The sequence below is a fragment of the Amblyomma americanum genome, chromosome 3 (assembly GCF_052857255.1).
Source record: "Amblyomma americanum isolate KBUSLIRL-KWMA chromosome 3, ASM5285725v1, whole genome shotgun sequence".
Lineage (NCBI taxonomy): Eukaryota > Metazoa > Arthropoda > Arachnida > Ixodida > Ixodidae > Amblyomma > Amblyomma americanum.
Window position 1 is genome coordinate 181,794,313 of NC_135499.1, and position 14,697 is coordinate 181,809,009.

The 14,697-nt window shown below is 43.4% G+C and overlaps 2 protein-coding genes across 3 annotated transcripts in view; one reads left to right on the plus strand and one right to left on the minus strand.

Annotated features, from left to right (window-relative positions):
* Positions 1-2,751: 2,751 nt before the first annotated feature.
* Positions 2,752-5,282, minus strand: Sec61beta (Sec61 translocon subunit beta). The gene is made up of 4 exons (XM_077659067.1): positions 5,173-5,282; positions 4,455-4,552; positions 3,393-3,491; positions 2,752-2,973 (listed from the first exon to the last, which is right to left on the minus strand). Exons 1-4 carry the CDS (start codon positions 5,173-5,175, stop codon positions 2,886-2,888), a joined length of 288 nt encoding a protein of 95 aa, XP_077515193.1. The 5' UTR covers positions 5,176-5,282; the 3' UTR covers positions 2,752-2,885.
* A 348-nt stretch (positions 5,283-5,630) lies between these two features.
* The window catches only part of Fs(2)Ket (Importin subunit beta Fs(2)Ket), a 68,598-nt gene continuing 59,531 nt past the window's right edge, over positions 5,631-14,697 (plus strand). For both annotated transcript variants that reach the window (XM_077659069.1, XM_077659068.1), the window contains exons 1-4: positions 5,631-5,824; positions 6,553-6,611; positions 12,435-12,617; positions 13,583-13,792. In XM_077659069.1, the coding sequence (XP_077515195.1) occupies positions 5,776-5,824; positions 6,553-6,611; positions 12,435-12,617; positions 13,583-13,792 (501 nt within the window). In that variant the 5' untranslated portion in view covers positions 5,631-5,775. The remainder of the gene's footprint in view (positions 5,825-6,552; positions 6,612-12,434; positions 12,618-13,582; positions 13,793-14,697) is intronic.

Sequence of the window (14,697 nt, forward strand, 5' to 3'; positions counted from 1 at the left end):
ATTTTTATGAAACACCGATCGAGGGCGAGAGAATTCCCAAGCTGTCCATTCAATAAAGAAAACTGATTGCTTACACCTATGTCCTGTAGAACTTGTCAGTTCCTTCATATATGCTAGCTCGTCATAATTTATGAAAGTTTATAGTTCCGGCTTTGAACAATGAAATATTTGCACATATTAAAGCATAATGAAAGCTCCAGTCAGAAGGAGAGTAAAAGGAAGGTAAGCAACAATTACTGAACTTTTCCACACTGTCAGCACCTCCAAGATAATGCATCAATGCTCCTTATTGAGAACACTAATTTCCTCTCATTCTTAAGAAAAGTTACAACGCAAAGTATACCTGAACTTCCATTAAAAAGCAAGGGGAAAAAATAACGGATTTCACGTTGAGTTGAGTTTAATGGCGCATAAGCGACTAAGGCTATCATGTGCTAGATCAAGGTATAAGAAATTGTTTTCTGTATAATTTTACAAAGGTATAAAAAATATGGGGGTGTAAAACAAGATATTAAAGGTTTCAAAGGAGGCTGGTTACCCTCATCAGCCGTCCTTGGCTGGGCAAGGACTGGAGGCCCCCAACCAATCAAAATAAAAAACCTCAGCCCTTTTTTCTAGAATGCAAAAGTGGCTGAGGTGCATCAGGCAAAGTACTGGGTCATGTTTTACATATCTTTAAGAACACCAGCTTCTGTTAAAAATCTAAAAACACAGGACATGTCCACAATTGCATTTTCACCTAAAATCAGTGATGGATGAAAAGGGATGCGTTGGTTATAAAACGGAGAGAAGCACTTTTTCCGTAGCTTTTCTAGTTTAGAACATGAAATTAAAATGTGACTGACTGTAAGTTCATCTCCACACGAACAAACTGGTTTGTCTTCTTTTGTTAGCAGGAAGTTATGAGCAATGTGTGTGTGGCCTATACGGAGGTGACAGATAATGACTTCGTTGAAACGTTTCTGATGCACACATGACTTCCATTCATCGAGCACTGGTTTTATTAGGTGTAGCTTGTTATTTAATTCGCTGTCCCAAGAGGACTGCCAAATTTTCCTTGCCTTACATTGCAGTAATTTCATGCAATCTTTATAGGGCACATTTGCATTCTTTATTTGCTTGCCACAAGCTTGAGCAGCGCACAAATCTGCTCTTTCATTGCCCTTTATGCCGACGTGACTTGGTACCCAACAGAGTCTAATGTTTTGTTCTTTTGCTATGGCTGTTGTAATGTGTATAAGGTCCCCAAGCAGCGGAGTTCTTGCATTTCTGGAATGAATGGCTGTAAGCACACTTAGCGAGTCTGAGTAAATAATACTGTTGGTGAGGTTCTCATTTACTATTTTTTCTACGGCTACACAGATAGCGTAACATTCCGCAGTGAATATTGAAGCACACAGTGGAAGTCTATTTTGTACCAATTCCCGTGTACCTCTGCAAAGGATTTGACGTCCTCTGTCTATTGATGCAGGTGTAAAAAAAGATGCATCATTTACAGTGAGTGAAAACATGTTGCTGCTGCTAAAAAGTGAATGCAATTTCTTCTCACTTCACTAATCTTGGCCGAACATTTCTAGTTACAAGAGACCCCTTTCTATGAAGGATGCCACATATTCAACTCTGTGCAGCAAAAAATTATGGCAGCTCCTTGGTTCTCATACTTTTTCTCTTCATATCTTATACATTTTCCTTTATTAGACTTTTTGTTTTAGGTTCTTGTGACCGCCATTTACCGGCCTCTACCCTACAAGTGGAGAGTGGGGTTTCCCTCTGCACATTGTCATGTGCTTGGTGGCAGTTGGCAAGTGTACCCGCTGTGCAAGATGCGGTCTTTTCTTTAAGATTGGGCTTCTAATGCTGACGCACTAAAATTGCAAATGTAAACAAACAATAAGGAACAATTGACAATGCTTGTTCCAGAGTGCTGGGGTGCACGCTTAACATTGCCAGGTGGCGCTCAGGCAAAAAGACATTGAAGTTCGCAGTTGCCGCTCCTGAAGGACGTACTGTGCTCGCCAGTCTTAAATGGCAGTGCTACCTAGTCTATCTCGACAACGTGGTGGCTTTCGCTGACAAGTTTAGTCAACATCTTGAATGCCTGCGGATGGTCCTTGAAGCCCTTTGTTCAGCTAACCTGACATTGAAGCCCCAAAAATGCCACTTTGGTTACCAAGAGCTGAAATTTCTTGGCCATGTCGTTTGCGCCGCCAGCGTGAAGTTTGACCCTGATAAGCTTGCAGCGGTTGCAGAATTTCCAGCCCCACGTGACAATATAAAGGTAAATATATTGCCACGGCAAGTTGCAATAGTTTCAGGCACTAGTGGTGTGTACAAATCAAAAAAGCTATTCTTCATGTCTTTATTTCATTTTTTATAAACTACACCCCCGAGGAAACAGCCAGCAGCTTATCCATACAGTGAAACTGGCTGCTGTAAGAAAATGGCGCCTCATGAAGCGACCACCGCTCGCTTGAGGTCAAACGCCAACATGACCATGAGAAAGTCACATGATGACATATAGTGTCTCACAGTAGACAAACTCGCTGGCATCCCACTTCAATGCAAGAAAGGGCCCGAAACCAATAATTTGCCATTTAAAGCATTGAATGCCCAAACTACAACAATATGAAGCAACAGCCAGTTCACACGCAGCTGCAAGCAGAGCCAGCACTCATGCACTCACCGATACACAAAAAGAAGAAAAAAAAGGGAGGGGGGCTTGGGGTAACACAAGTGACCATACAACTGGGGGAAACCTTCACATGTGTATTGGTTCAATGTACAGAGTCTGTCTTTGCCTGATGATGACGGAGCAGCGGTCAAGACAGTGGTCCCAAGGGGGCAGAGAGAAGTTGCAGGTGTGTGTGCGTTGTGGCCAGCTTTGTTCACGATCTTGTGTACTTCCCCCAGATGTGGAGCATGAACACAGAGGCAATGAACAACAGGCTCATCACCAGCACTGGCACAGGACCCCTGTGTGAAAGAATGGAATACTGCATGAACATACTACAACATGCACATAAGAAAAATGAGCTCTATGTTGTACAGGAGTTATAACACGGAAACCTGTACAGCAATGGCTATAGGCATGGATGTCCAGTAGTTTGCATTGATATACATATAGTTAGGAAAAGGCGAAAAAAAAAAGCGATCACTTCAGAGTTCACTGAAATGATCAGACCGCTTAGTTGTCATGTCCATGTGGCTGTGTACATGGTATGTTGAGCACACTGCAATACACAAATTTTTTATGCAAGAAGACATCTAGCTTTGCCCAACGGTTTCCAAAGTTTCAGGCCACCCACGTTATGCCAGTGTCATCAAATTATTGACAAATGATCTTAAAACATCTCAGCCTCTCTTCGCACATTATCAAGAGAGAAAGCACTCACACTTTGATTCCTGGAGAGTCATCTGTGTAAAACTTCCACATTCCACCACCAGCTGCCCCTGGGGTACGTGTCCTGCCACTGCTCGCTGAGGTGGTTTTCCTGGTGTAGAAACATATCAACCGGTCAGGCACAGATTAAATGGACTGCAAGTCTGCCATATGTTTCCCACCTATCATGATCATTTGTGCAATTCTGACAGCGGAGTCAATAATGCTGCCTGCAGAGATACGAAGCCACGAGACTGTAAAGGAAGCTTGAACTATTTCCTGCGCGTTTCAAAGGCTTGTTCCCTTCATAATGTGCCTTCTGCGAATTCTACATCATCATAAAAACGTCACTAAGATTACGCAAGATGGTACTCCTTACCTTGTCTAAAGCACAATATTTTTAATTACCGAATGCTTAGTTAACTGCGTGGCAGACTTTGACAAGCCAGACTCGCCACAAGCCTACTGTCATTTCTGGCCCATGAAGAGTAGAGTTGTTAGTGGCTATTAATTAATAAAATAAAAATGGAAGGAAAAGATTTTGCTAGCCACGGCATCTGCCAACCAAACCTGAAGCACGTGAGCTGCGACTAGCGGGAAAAAAGGACAAGGAGAGGGAAAGGAAGGTGGGGGGGGGGGGGGGGGAGCAATAGTAACAAAGGATCAATGAAGAAAAGAGCTTTTGTGTTTTCTGGCAATGTCTGAATTAAGGCGAGTAAGGCTCGTACATTTTTCTTTCGGTTTGCGAAATATGGCAGCACGGGTACTTTCGGCTGGTGCCCACTTGTAGTGTATGGCCACTACATCATCATTTGGGTACCATTTGCTAAGAAAAAGAAGGTCCGTTACGGGGCCAAAAGGTGTATATGTTTCCGCTTATCGCATTGCTAACAGATTAACACGATTAGTCCAATATTCAACAAGCAGCTTTTACAGTGAATGTGCCTCGAAACTAGCTAAGCAGACATCACTTAGGCTCGCAAGCGAGTTGATGCTCACAGTGTATGAAGCAATGAACAAGTAAATGTAGGAAGAAACAGGAGAAGTGAAACAGGAGCAAAATAGGTCGTGGTACCTCTGCTTAACAGTCGCGCCTCCAGAGGAGCGTGGCGCTGCCACCGTCTTCGGTGACCTGCCTCCAGCCCCGACGTTTGTAGAGCTTGGTGATGCCGGCTGAAAGTGGAGTCAGTCAGAAAACAAATACAAAAGGATATAATCTACCACATTAATAACGAAGAACTTATGCTAAGGCGACGAAATGGGTCGCACGTAGCGACGTTGTGATGACAAGCACTCAGTGTCCAGTATGGTGCATGCATTACGCATGTTCCCCTACCACCACCCGCGTTTCTTTTCTCCTGGACGAGCTTTTAATCACAGACATAACGACATCACAGATATTACAGACATACATAACTGATCGTGTATGCACACGACTCGGAAATCTCGGCAGCTATGCTAGCCAGACAGGTAACAGAGAAACAACCTCACGCTAAAGAATGTCCGGCGAACGAGCTAGGAGCAACGCTAAATCAACGAAAACACCGCATATTAGCTTCAGTCCAACGTCACAAATCGGCAACTAGCAACTATGTTGACATGCTACCGTCAATACCAAGTTTAACCGTGAAGGGGTCAGAAGTTCAATCTTTAAGGCAACGAAAGGAAATTGTCGTCACTGAAGTCAATTCGAAGGTCCTCTAACCCCTTCTCTGTGTTAGTCTCAGGAAGCCTTTATTTAAATTTAAGAACTGCAAAGCAAGGACTAAGACAAAAGGCAAGCAGACCCTCACCATTGCTGCAGTTGCTGTGCGAGCTCCACAACTGAAGAGGACAACGTCACGTCTGTAGCGAACACGTCGTTGGCCCACGACCTAGCAAGGCCTGGCCGTATTGATAAAAAAATTGTTGTATTCTACTAGGTGACAGTAGCTGCTAAATAAAAATGTTTCGACATTGGTATTTTGTAATATAAAAGCAACGTTATTTAAAAACGTAAGCAGTACTAAATTGAATTAACACAAATTATTTAAATTGTATAAAAAGCAGAAATGACACTATATGTTGGTGATCGTAAAGTAAATTATAAAACGCAATATAGTTAAAACTTTAATTTAAAAATGTATGCTGCCTACATTGCTTTTACACACGTTTGTTAACACACATAGGGAAATAACTTTGATATCATTGGAATTCCACTGTTTCGTACGCGGAGGTTTGCCAACTGCACCAATCAGCGGTGGCCTTCGAAGAGAAGCGCTCCTTCAGCGTGCGCACTACCCTTTTGCGCACATCCATGTGCTTCGCGCTCGCCGGTAATGAAAGTTTGCAGTAGAGAAAAGATTCTTTTTTGAGACGTGTAGGTTTCTTTCATCTACCGTCGCTTGACGGCCTGGATGACCACGATGGATCTAACCACCATTCTAGAGAAAACAGTCTCACCAGGTAACGTTTCAAAGGCATGGCGAGAGCTCCCGGCCAGCCATTCATGGTTTTACGAATCCCCCTCACGCTAAGCCTTGCCGCCGAGCTGTCTGATAGCATTTGAATTATTGTGCTCTTTGAGCGACTCAGCTGGTAATTGAGTAATCTGCGTAGGATGCGTTTAAGTGTAGTAGGTTGCCTACTCTTAGACTGCGGTCTGTGCTTATACGCTAATGTCTGGGAAAACAAGCTAACGACGGCGCATATTCGAGTGTCGGCCTATTCGCCAATAATCTGCACATAAAGGAGTACCGCGTGTACGCGCGCATAACATTGGCAGCGTTCGTTTGAACGTGCCCAGTGTGTGGATTTGACACGACGCGGCTACGCCGGGTGTCTGGGCGTCGTTCTCGGAGACGCCGCCGGCGAGAGGTGTTATCGTAATCGAGAACCGCGCGCGCGCGCGCGTCGCCGGTGCCACCCGAACATTCTTCAGTCATCGAACCCACTGCGTCACCGCTGTTATGCGCGATGTTTCAGTGCAGCCAGCATCGCGCGACTTGCATTAGGGCCATCGCTGATCGCACGACGGCTCACTGGCGGTACTCATAAAAACGGTGCAAATTAAAACGTTCCTGACATCCGTTCCGCGGCTGCCGTTGATCGGTCGTCTCGCTTTGGCGCGCACGGGCATGACAGTGGGTCACTTGACCGGCGGTTCATTCGGTTCCCCTGGCCTGCTCTTGCAGACAAAAATGAATTGGAGGCGGCGCAGAGGTACCTGGAGCAGGCCGCCCAGACCAATCTGGTGAGTGAGGACGTGACTCATCCGGCACTTCTTTGCGGCTATCGCGCTTTGTCTGTCTTGCATGGCGCGGTTGCCGGGACGTCACGTTGTGGTCACTGCCGGACGCCTGGCATATCAGTCCTGAACAGACCGCGCACCCCGGTCGGTCACTGTTCGAGGTGCTCAAACACGGTGCCGAGTTTCACTTCATAATGTGGTGCCAGACCGCTCTTGAGCATGCCAGCTGATCAAATGGTTTCAGCCAAAAAGAGGGCTAAACACGCTAAGATAGATTCCTGCGTACGGACTCTGTCAACAGTGTAACTGGTTGCTCCTGCGCCCAGCGTCGTTTTCTTGGACATGTAGAACAGGAAATTTATTAATGGCTAGTTCACACAGTGGTTACATAATGGCAGTCATTGGTGTCTGTGTACTTCGTAACGAGAGGTGCCTGGCAGTCATTCCTTCTTTAGTGATTTTGAATAGCATGAAGTTGATAGGACTGCTGAAAGCATATTTGGTTCATCTGCTGCTGTAGTGCAGATGCAGGAAGGTTCAGTTCAGAATCATAGCATCTTTTTTAAAAGTGCTCCTCTCTTTGCTAGCTGCAGTAATCGGTGTGGCAAACAGCAGGTGCACAAGACAGGTGCATTGATGATAAATGTTTGCATAATAAAGGCAGCATTTTGTTTTCATTTTATTTTCATGCCACATATAAGAAAAAAAATATTAATGTTTGAGCAGTTATCTTAGCTCCCATGTTGGTACAAGAAAGTCTTTAGGACATAGCATGAAGTGAATTTTCCTGAATCTTTATTTCTCCTAGTATGATTGTTGCTTGCAGTTCTCTTATTGACTATGCAGGCACTCCTGTTATGAAAATCTGCTTGCTGTGCTCTGGGTAATGCAGTGCTAGCCAATATATGATCCCAGCTCCATGCTAATTCTTTGCAACTGATTTGCTAAGATTATGCATGCACTAACATTAATTATGTCAAAGGCTCTGCCAATATAATGAGTGCATCCGAAGATGTTGCACATAGATGCCATCTTTTGAGCAAGTACTGCTTGGTGTTACTGTACATAATCCTCTTTGGGGAGCAAATAAAACAGGTTCATGAAGGAAAGCACTAGATTTAATTTACTTTGATCTTTTCAAATGGTGTGGAAAGAACATTCTTTTGTGGCTGAACACGAAAAATGTGCATTCACCAATGTATGTCATTTTTTGGGGGGTGTTAAATTGGGTTTTGTATTGCTTATTTTCCAAAATCCACATGGAAGTGATTGTTTTTCAATAATAATTGCGTCTAAAGCTCCACCTACAGTTTAGTGCTTCTGCCCCCCCCCCCCCCCCCCCCTCCCCCCTTTGTCTTTTTCCCCATTGAAAGCAGCCCTTACTGTTGTGGAATGTGAAAGCTTATCAGTTCAAAACGCAAATGAGCTGTTGACTGCCACAGTAATTAATGTAGTATAAGCATGTAACAAGATAGTAAATACCCACCTTGGGGGATTCCCATAACTTTTGACCAGCATAGGAATGTATACTGTGTATGTCATGCAGGATGTTGGAATATTTAAAATGAATAATGCTTGTAAAGCACAAAATGGTGGATATTTTTTAGCACCCTGCTGTGGAAAAATCTCAAAACCAGAATGGAGGCACATTATTCCATATGACACATAAAACGAACGTCATGGGAAAAATATGTACCAAAAATTAATATTTTGTTCCGGATAAATTAGAATGGGAACAGTCAAGCAAAATGAACTGAAATTGTTGTGCTCGTACTTACTGATAACGAAGAAACAGAGCTTTTAGAATAGGCCATCATACTTGCAGAGTGCTGCTTGCAAATTTCGAAACAAGATTGAGTGGGAGCAATTTCCTTGCTTAGGTTTCAAGAATGAGACCGCTCGTTATTTTCACTTATTGGATTAAAAACAAATTTCCAGAAATGTGAGGGAGCAGTGGTTGGCTCTGGCAGTATGCATTCGAACGTGCTTCAAAATCTTCGGAGCCCACATTTTTGTGCTTCCATTCATACTTCCTTATAATAAAATCTCAGTGAGAAGATACATGGCTGAAGCCTGGAAACTAGTTATAGCTCTAATGTTTAAATTTAAAGTCGGGAGAAGCTTCCTTCGATCGAGTAAGTTATCACAGCATACTACTTACAAGCTGCTTATGTAAAACGTGTATTGGTGAACCGTGTACTTGTGCATTCTAGACAGATTCAAAGTCCTTAACCCATATCAGTGAGGCTTCAACGTAAAAAGATGCACACTAAGCCACCTGGTTACGCATGACATTCTAATTCCCAACACCTCCTTCGTGGGAAAGTTCTGAGTTCTAATTTCATTTTTTGCCATCTACAGAAATCCTTTGATATAGTTGCAGGCGTGATATCGAGCACGAATTTGCGACATAGGAATCAGTGGCTGCATGTTCAAGTGTGGGACTCTATTGAACAGAACATTCCAAGTGATTGGGAACACGCTGTCAAATGACTTTATTCAAGAAAATGTAGGTCCTCAAGGCAGTGCTTCGAGGGTGATAGTATTTTTTTTGTAATGGTTAACTCTATTTTTGAAGTGATACTTGGTTCATTTCACAATTGTTTGCTTTTGACAATGTTAAGCAAGTTTTGTTGGTTGCCTTTAACTACCTATAAGTGCCAACTGCTGCGAGCTGTCAACAAAATGGCACCTTGGGCTGCAAGAAATGGATTTGTTTTTCACCTGAAAAGACTGCTTGGTTTTGCTCCCACTTGCAGAGAGATTTTTGGCACCATCTCTCTATATGGATTGTCGGTGAAAAGAGTATAATTTCTTGGGAGTCATTTTAGATCTAAAATTAATGTTTAATAATTGTGTTGCTAGCTTAATTAAGGCTGCAGGTAAACAAAAACTTTGTATCCTCAAAATTTTGCCTCACAGAACACGGGAAGCCAACTGTGCATATTGATATTCCATGGTTCGTTGGGCTAAGGCTCAGTTGCAAGTAGCTGTGCTTGCTGCAGGTCACTTCAGAATTTATAGTTCGTCACTGTTGGTTGAGGCTCGTGTCTGGCACTTACCAAATGTCCCAGTCTGAAACCTTATGCCGAGTATTTAGAGCCATTGTGAGGAAAGTGTCAAGCCTTTGGAAAAGTCTCTAGTACTGCGGCCGCATACTTTCGTTCCAGTACTTGCATCATCCGTTACTTGAAAAGTATTTCTTCGAAAATTCGACCATATACTGCCACTGGTTCATGCTACCATTGTCACTGTGTGTTCAACACATTACTGAAGTGCAAAACCTGGAGCCACTCGAATAAGTTTTTTGGCATTTCTTGAACCTATCACATCTCGTAATGGGAAGCTGCAACATGTGACTCAATGATGGCAGGATGCTGGATATGAAACAACTCACATGAAGTATATCAAGATGTCTTTCTAGATGTGCTGAATTGATATGAGGGATATACAGCATTACTACTTTAGTGGGCGAAGACCAAGTAGTCCGCTAATAACAACAATAATGTATGATTACATGATGACAACTGTGCAGCTCACCTCTTCCCCTACCTTGCGAGAAATGGTAGTGTTTTGTGTGTTTTCGTTAAATTTTCATGGTGCAAGAACTATGAGGTTTAAAATCTAATGTAGTACATCAAGATAAAGCCAATCAAACACGTGTTAATGAGCTTCGTTGAAGAGTTTCATGTTTTCTTGTCAAATTTTATTTGCAAAATCACATTTAAAGTTTTAGCAGAACTTGCAAAGATATGGTTGTATCCAAAAAGAAAAAACTTTAAGAGAATATACAAAATATCTGCCCATCTAATAGCAAATAGTTCTGAGAAGATCGAAGTTCTAGTCGGTCTAGTTTTAACGTGATTATGTTTAAAGTCCCGTTCAGTAAAAAATCGCGCCGAAGAATTTCCAGAGAAGCAGGTGGCCGAACTGCCACCTAGGTCACCTGATCTTATGACATCATCACAACCTGCAAACTGGATTGTGAGCAAATTACCCACCATGGCTGGTGGTAGTTAACTTAATGATTGGTCATGAGAGGTTGCTAGGGGAAATATGGGTCTCACAAACGCCACCGGTGGCTGTGTTTGAAACAGACACCTGCCGAGGCAGTGGCGCATCGTTTAACTTTCCTTATCATGCCTATTCAAATCTTTGAGTTTGAACGGCGGCACAAAATGCCCCATTCAAAATGTCCCAAAACTCCCCAGTCTAGTAAAATTGGCCTATATAAGAAACTAATTGAGCCGTTGCTATTGATGTTCTGAGCTGGTTCATTGGGTCTTCCTCGCGCTCTGAACTAAGTTTGGATAATGATGCAGCATCCTCAGTGTCACTGCTACCTAGATTGTCGACAAAATCAATAGTGGACACAGCTGAATCCTGAAGTTTGCCGCTTTTCAGGGCGTGTGCCACGCTGGCTGAGGTGGCCAGTCTAAGCTTTTGTGCTTCTGTTTTCACTAGCCGTTAAAAAATATCCGCCGAGCGGAAAAAAGGCAAGCTAAAGAGGAACTTGCTATTTTTCTAGCTCCCAAGGCAGATGATGCATTAAGTTCAAGAACTACGTGGAAGTGTTCACATTCATTGTTAATGGGTGCAGCAGGGAGAGAGTTAACCGCGGTGTATCCGCATATACCCCAGAAATGCACGTTGCAGTCCCTGGAGTAAATGGTGCACATGGGAGCCACCATGAAAATGTGTATTATTCACTATCATTTGCTGGTGAACTTGATTACGTACCTGTGCCAACACTTACCCAACCTAACGTAACACTGATAACATGAATGGCAATCCGCCTTTCTAGAAATATACTTCCATTTGCGTTTTTGCTGTTCAGCTCTATCATTTACCTTGTGGGATTTTGTTAATGCGATGCCATTTAGACTGTCGTCATGCAGTTTCCGGTTTCTTCATAACGAAATTCCCTGATTGGTCTAGAAATGTCACTTGACCCTGTGACATGATCACAACCTGCCCACCATTGCCACTTGCCCAATTGTGGCGCTCCTCATGAGCCTTGCGTCACCTACCGGGGCAGTCACCTACCGGGGCAGGGGCACATTGCTTAACCACTGCACCACAGTGCCAGTAGTGGTATGAGGAGTCCTCGCGATCTGGGAATGTGCTTGAGAGGGTCATGACGTCATCAATCTCATGTGACTACCACTGAACCAATCATAAGGCGCTACCAAATTCGAAAATCTGAGGGTCCCCAAAATTTGGAAGTTGGCCCACCCCCAAGAATTCCAGAGGGCCCCAAAAATTTTGAGAGCAGGCGCACCTCAGAAAATGGATTAAGGGGGGTGGACAGGGTCAGTGTAATCCCGTACTGTAATACAGTGGAAGGTACTGGAACATTCTAGAAAGTGATGACTCATACATGCCATATAAAGGCAATGGAACTGGTTCCAACTGGAGTTTTGGCTGGAAAATTACAGGAACAGTATTTCACACTCATTGTTGACACCATAGCAGACAGCCGAAGTACTATTGCATTTCTTCATTGTGGTTAAGAAGGCCCCCAAGTGTTTAGTGATATCATTTTCTTCTGCAAGAATAGTTGTAAGCACTTTGCCAGTAATTAATGACCTTATGTGTAAATGACTGGTAAAATGCTCAAGGTGTCAAAATTCCAAGATCAACAAGTGACTGGACCATGAAGGGATACCGCATCATAACAGAAAAAAAGAAAAGTAAACCACCCTAGGGAAATGTGTGATCCTTGCACCCGATCATTAGCCTGTGTTCTCCTTTAGCAGTCAACGGGAGCAACCTTTGTATAGCTATTTAGTGCAGTGTAAGACAGGGCCCACCTTTCTATTGCAGGCGGAGTTCCTTCGATCCCTCTCAGAGGTTCTTCAAAATGCTGTCAACAGCCCCGTGGCTCGGATGGCTGCGGGCCTCCAGATCAAGAACAGTCTCACCTCCAAAGACAATGAGCTGAGGACACAGTACCAGCAGCGATGGCTCTCCTTTCCGCAGGAGGCGCGCATGTACATCAAAAATAATGTGAGTAGCACTATTTAAGGGGTTACATGGCCCTGAAAAGCTTTTTTTTTTTTAATTTTTGTCAAAATGCGAGGAAATTTGCTGTTTATATTCAGTTTCTTGCACTGATTTCAAATATCTTGTTTTTTTTATTAGACGAGTTAGTTACAAAGATAAGTTAATAGTTCATAATGTGCAGAAACAGTGAAAAAATAACCGCGCTACCGAAATGATACTGATGTATGGCCAGGCACTCGGTAGCATAAGGAATACAATGTTAAGAGCACTTTTTTGATGTAACAAATATTAGCGATGCTGTAGCAATTAAAAGTCCACTGTTCCAAATGTGGGTACCCTTTTGTTTGATCTAGAGCAGAACCGCAAAATTTTAAAGCATAAATTCCAAAATCTGTTCTTAACATTATATGCCACAATAAAAATTATGGTTCTACCTACCTTGAAGGCCAAGGTATTGCTGCCACAAATTAGCAAGAAGTCAGAAATGGATGTTTTAAGAAAATGTTGCTTTTGCTTGGAATTCAGCTCACAGTGATGTTGTAAATTGATCCTGTGGACAAAATACTGATCCTCGAGATGGGAAACCTGGTGAATTAAAGGAATATTAGCTGTTGATTTCGGCAATTTTAAAAATAATTTCTTAGCTTTTTTTTACTTCTCAAAGAGCCATGTCCCCCCTTAAAGCCTTTGTCACCAAGGGGACCTCTTTTATTTTGTTAATGGTCAGTTTCCTTTCGTGGGGGCATGGGAGTGACCATGGGAGTTAAAACTTTATGCACGCCAAGTGTTGCAGTTCATTGCTCATGGCACTTTCGTCCACACGCCCAAACTAAACAGATGGGAATGGACAAAATCTGCTTTTTTATATACATATATTTGTTTATATGCATTCAACCTGAGGATTCTTTTTCTGACTTGTGAAGGCCAAAGCAGCTGATGATGTGGGCAAATGGTGCTGTCAATTGCAGATCCTGAGTGCACTGGGCACCGAGACGATCCGTCCCAGTTCAGCAGCGCAATGTGTGGCTTATGTGGCAGTGGCCGAACTGCCTCAGATGCAGTGGCCGGACCTCATACAAGTGCTGACAAACAATGCAACAAATCCAGCCTCAACAGAAATGCTCAGGGAGGCCACGCTGGAAGCCATTGGTTACATCTGCCAAGACATTGAGCCAGAGGTGAGCACTGGGTACTCTTTGAGCCTGTTTGTGTTTCAAAAAAAGAAAATTGCATTTCTTGCATAGAGCGACACCTATCCGATGGAGCATTGTTGCAACTGGGTCAATACAGGGCAAGTACAGTAGAACCCTGCTGTTAAGTTTTTCACAGAACTGCAAAAAAGAAATGTAGCTGATCACACAGGGCGCGAAAAAGTTGTACATTGCTGTCTGCCACGTTTGTACCTCTTGTGAACACAGCACGCTTCTCTGGAATATGCTTGGCTTTGTGAAGAACATTCGAAACGTCCTATGATGACTGTTAATCTGTCTGAGCAGTTAATGAGTGGAATCCAGCCGGGAAGAAGGAGCGCATGCGAAAAGGGCAGAGTTGCAGCTTTCATGCGCTTCTGCATTGTTTTCGGGGCAGCTGCTTTAATCCTACGCAGCATCCCTCTGTTGAAATCGGCACACTGTGTCATTGAGGCTGCAGGCGAAAGAAAGAAGTGCATGATGTAAACAGAAGCCTTGTAGCCGACCCACACTAAACAGTGCGCTGTCTTTTCTGTCAGTGTGCTTTTGCTTGTGTTCTTAGATGCATTTTATACGATAGCCGCAGCTTTTGCAGCGGTGCTTGCGTGGTGTCTGCTGTGGCAAATTTTCGTTTTTGCACCTTCAGTCGTTCACGCTCGTGTCACAGCAGTGATGGAACTGCGCCAATAGCCATAACAAAATTCACGCCACCCGTAATTGTGCGTGCGTTGATGAATGCGTGCACCACTGAAGACTGTGGCGGCCTAGTGAAGATGGAGTGTATAGTCTCGCTTTGGCCGGTGTGCTGTTGCCATCCTGCATGTGCTAAACATTTGTTGTAAAAATGCTGGTATGGGGCAAACCACTATCACAAGGTGACATTTGTGACATAC

Excerpts from the sequence above, each read along its gene's own strand:
- Sec61beta (XM_077659067.1), bottom strand. Across the intron at positions 3,492-4,454 it reads GGCGCGACTGTTAAGCAGAG|GAAAACCACCTCAGCGAGCA; the intron begins GTACCACGACCT and ends TTTCTACACCAG. Across the intron at positions 2,974-3,392 it reads GACTCTCCAGGAATCAAAGT|GGGTCCTGTGCCAGTGCTGG; the intron begins GTGAGTGCTTTC and ends TCTTTCACACAG.